This window comes from Orycteropus afer, unplaced genomic scaffold (assembly GCF_000298275.1).
Source record: "Orycteropus afer afer isolate SDZICR_OR568_19922 unplaced genomic scaffold, OryAfe1.0 scaffold00042, whole genome shotgun sequence".
Lineage (NCBI taxonomy): Eukaryota > Metazoa > Chordata > Mammalia > Tubulidentata > Orycteropodidae > Orycteropus > Orycteropus afer.
The window spans coordinates 2,806,248-2,810,175 of NW_006921629.1; the positions used below are offsets into that span (position 1 = coordinate 2,806,248).

General features: G+C 43.7%; 1 protein-coding gene across 1 annotated transcript in view; it reads left to right on the forward strand.

Moving 5' to 3' along the window:
- LOC103194004 (acid-sensing ion channel 2) overlaps positions 1–3,928 on the forward strand; it is a 583,672-nt gene that overhangs the window by 557,734 nt on the left and 22,010 nt on the right. The window contains exon 5 of the mRNA XM_007937325.2: positions 2,398–2,548. Within this exon, the coding sequence (XP_007935516.2) occupies positions 2,398–2,548 (151 nt within the window). The remainder of the gene's footprint in view (positions 1–2,397; positions 2,549–3,928) is intronic.

Consider the following 3,928-nt stretch of genomic DNA (forward strand, 5'->3'; position numbering starts at 1 on the left):
TAGAGGCTTTTTCATAACTATAAAAAACTGGAAACAACCCAAATGGTCATCATCAGGTGAATGGATAAACAAATGGCAGTATATTCATATACTACAAAACTATTCATCAATAAAAAGGAATAAACTATCAATGTGCACAATATGAATGAATCTCGAAAGCATTATGTCAGGCAAAAGAAGCCAGACACAGAAGAGAACATTGTATAAGCTTTCATTTACATGACATGTGAGAACCAGCACAGCCAACCTATAGTGATGGAAATCACATCTGGGACTGCCTGGGCAGGTGGAGGGCTGGCTGTAAGGGAGCAGGAAGGAATTTTCTGGAGTGATAAAAATGGTCTGTATCTTGACTGATATGGTGGTTACACAGGTGTGTAGTTTTGTCAGCACTCTTTGCACTGTACACTTAAAATCTGTGCATTTTATTTTATGCAAATTATTCTTCAATTTAAAAAAAAAAGTTGTAAAGGGTCTAGCTTGGGAGTTAAACACAATAAGCACAACAACCATCAGTACCCTCTCCTTCACCCTCTTCATGCCCATCACAAATACCATAATGTTAGAAGGACATTTCGTGAACATTGGACTGAGGATCATAAACAAAATGATTTTGCCTAAAGCTATTTCACCCCGAGCCCTTCTCTGGGTTTTGTCCTCCAGGTCTATGTCTGAGGGCCAAATGTCCCAGCCAAGGGGGTACACTTTGTTGAGTAACTACAAGAGATGTGAGATGTGACATAGTGGGAAGACACATGGCATGAATAAAGGACTCTGAGGAGATCAGCATTTATGGGGCTGGAAGTTTGAGTCCACACAAAGGCTCCTTGGAAGAAAAGTCTGGTGATTTGCTTCTGAAAACTCAGCCACTGAAAACCCGAGAGACCCTGAAACCAGAGGAACTGGATAGTTTTACTGCTGACCACTCTGAAAGGGATCACAATAGAAGGTCTTGGATAGAGTGGGAGAAAAATGCAGAACAAAACTCAAACTCATTCAAAAGACTAGGTTTACCGATCTAATAGAGACTGGTAGGACTCCCGAGACTGTGGGCCTTAGTTAAGCCTGGCACTGAGCTGACTCACCCCCATGGGTCAACTTTCAGCCAGTAGGGGAGTAATAATGCCAGGAGGTAGCACCCACTAGAACAGTCAATAATGTGAGATCCAAAGGGCAGCTTTTGTGCAGGCATAAGGCTCAGAAGTTAGGAGGGGACAGGGGAGAAAGATGAAGGGAAACAGTAAACGCAGGGGGGAGGTGGGGAGGGTGCTCTTACATTGTGGGGATGGCAATCAATGTCACAACACAAAAAGTGTATGAACTGTTGAATGGAAAACCAATTTGCTCTGTAACCTTTCACCATAAAAAGTTTAAAAATGAAAAATAGAGAAAAAAGTAAAAGATTATGTAATTAGAAGTTAGCATGACAGATAAATAACGTTTTATGAAATAGCAAATACTATGTGTGATTCTGTGCTACTTAGTACATCCTTCTCATTAAATGAAAATGAATGAGGAAGAAATTATATCTTAAAGCACTATTTCAATCAAAAAAAAAAAAAATTCTATGGAGCACAGTTCTCTGACACACACGGGGTTGCCATGAGTCAGAATCTACTCAGTGGGAATGGGTTTGATTTTTATAAAAGATAAGCTAGTGTATTCATTTCCTAGGGCTGCATAGCAAAGTACCACGAGCTGGGGAAGCTGAAACACCAGAAATGTATTCTCTCGCAGTTGCAGAGGCTGGGGTCTGGAATCAAGGTGGCAGCAGGGTTGGTTTCTGGAAACTCTGGGGGAGAATGCGTCCCATGCTCCTCTCCTGCTTCAGGTGGTTGCCGACAACCCCAGACATTCCTTGGCCCCCACAGTCACATGTGTGTCTGTGTGTCCAAATTTTTCCCTTCTTCTAAGGACATCAGTCCTATTGGACTTAGGACCCACCAGTATGACCTCTTAATCTTAACTTGATTATGTCTGCAAAGACCCTATATCCAAATGAGGTCACACTCACAGGTTCCAGGCAGACATGAATTTTCGTGAGATAGTATTCTTGTGGTGTAGTGAATAACACATTTGGTTGCTAACCAATGTTTGGTGTTTCAAAACCACCAGCTGCTCCATGGAAGAAAGATGAGGCAGTCTGCTTCAGTAAAGATTTATAGCCTTGGAGACCCAATGGGGGTCACTAGGAGTCAGAATCAACTTGACAGCAGTGAGTTTGGTTTTAGAGTATTCAACCCCGTACTGGCAGGAAAACTAGCACTGGGGCCAGATATGAGGTCAGGAAATGGAATTACATTGTCATGCGGAATGATCAATAATTGTTTGCTGAGTCCATTGAGACCGAACAGCATCCAGCAGGGCTGACTACTGCCACCTCCTCCTGTCTTGCAGCTCACATACCTGCCCCCGCCGTGGGGCGAATGCCGATCCTCAGAGATGGGACTTGACTTCTTTCCTGTTTACAGTATCACCGCCTGTAGGATTGACTGTGAGACCCGCTACATCGTGGAGAATTGCAACTGCCGTATGGTTCACATGCCAGGTCAGTGCCAGGGAAGAGGAGGAAACAAAACTCTGCCTGGGACCACTTGGGCCCGTCTTTGTATTTCTCAAAAACAAAAACAAACAAACAAAACGTTGCCACTGATTCCCACTCCTAGCAACCCTCGTGTTGGAGTAGAATTGCTCCATAGGATTTTCCTGGCTATAATCTTAGAGAAGCAGGTCCACCATCAGGCCTTTCCTCCCAGTAACACTGGATTGGTTTGAACTGCTAACCCTTTTGGTTAGTTGTCAAGCATGAACTGGGACCTTTTGCATTTCTCAGCCTAACAGGAAACACTCAATTCACTACAGAAGGACCCAAAGGGCTGTTGTTCTGGGAAGAATCTAGTATTTGGGGCTTAAACATTTAGGAGTCTCTGGTGGTATAGTGCCTAAGGTATTTGACTGCTAACCAGAAGGCTGGAGGTTCAAACCCACCAGCTACTCCTCAGAAGGAAGGTTGGGCAATCTACTTCCATAGTGATACTGCTTTGGAAACCCAAGGAGAAGTTGCTATGAGTCAGGGCTGACTTGACAGCAGTGCCTTGTGCTTGGGTGGTGCAAATGGTTAAAGCCCTCAGCTGCTAACCAAAAAAACAGTGGTTCAAGTCCACCCAGAGGCATGATAGAAGAAAGGCCTGGCAATCTACTTCCTAAAAATCAGCCATTAAAAATATGCGGTTCTACACACACAGGGTATTGCCATGAGATAAACTCTGTTCCATAAACTGGTAAAAAAGGAAAAAAAAAAAACATTCAAAGAGCAGATCGGAGCATCCAGTCCAACAACCAGGGCAGCATCCTGGTGTCCAGAAGCATCCATGTGTTTGGAAAATGTTCATCCCAATGGTCAATGTGTTTGGCAAATATTTCCTCTCTACCTCCTGATGTTTGTGTCCCAGTATCTAGATGTTTGCAATTCTCGTGTCCTGGTGTGGTACACGTTCCAACATCCAGATGTTGTTGCTTTGATTCAGATGTTCACCATTCTTTGCATCCAAATGTCTAACACTCATTCAAATGAAACAAAAGTTCACCAGTCAGCAACAAATGTGCTTGTCCATACAGTTCTGTTGTTAGACATGTAGCCACCCTTGTTAGAGCAGTTGGCATGTCAGAGGCAGAAGTGTGGAGCCAGGAGCTGGTTTGGGCAAGAAGAATTTGGTATTGCAGCATGGAAGGGTGATTGAGCTGGAAGGCAAAGGCCTCAGCTTCTAATTCACGTTCATTCACTAGCTATGTGACCTGGCACAAGTCACTAAACCTTCCTGTTCTCAGCTTCACTACCATGAGTTGTAATAAGGATAAAATAAAGTGGGAGCTCTGGTAGCATAATGCCTAAGGCACTTGACTGCTAACCAGGAGGCTGGCAGTTCAA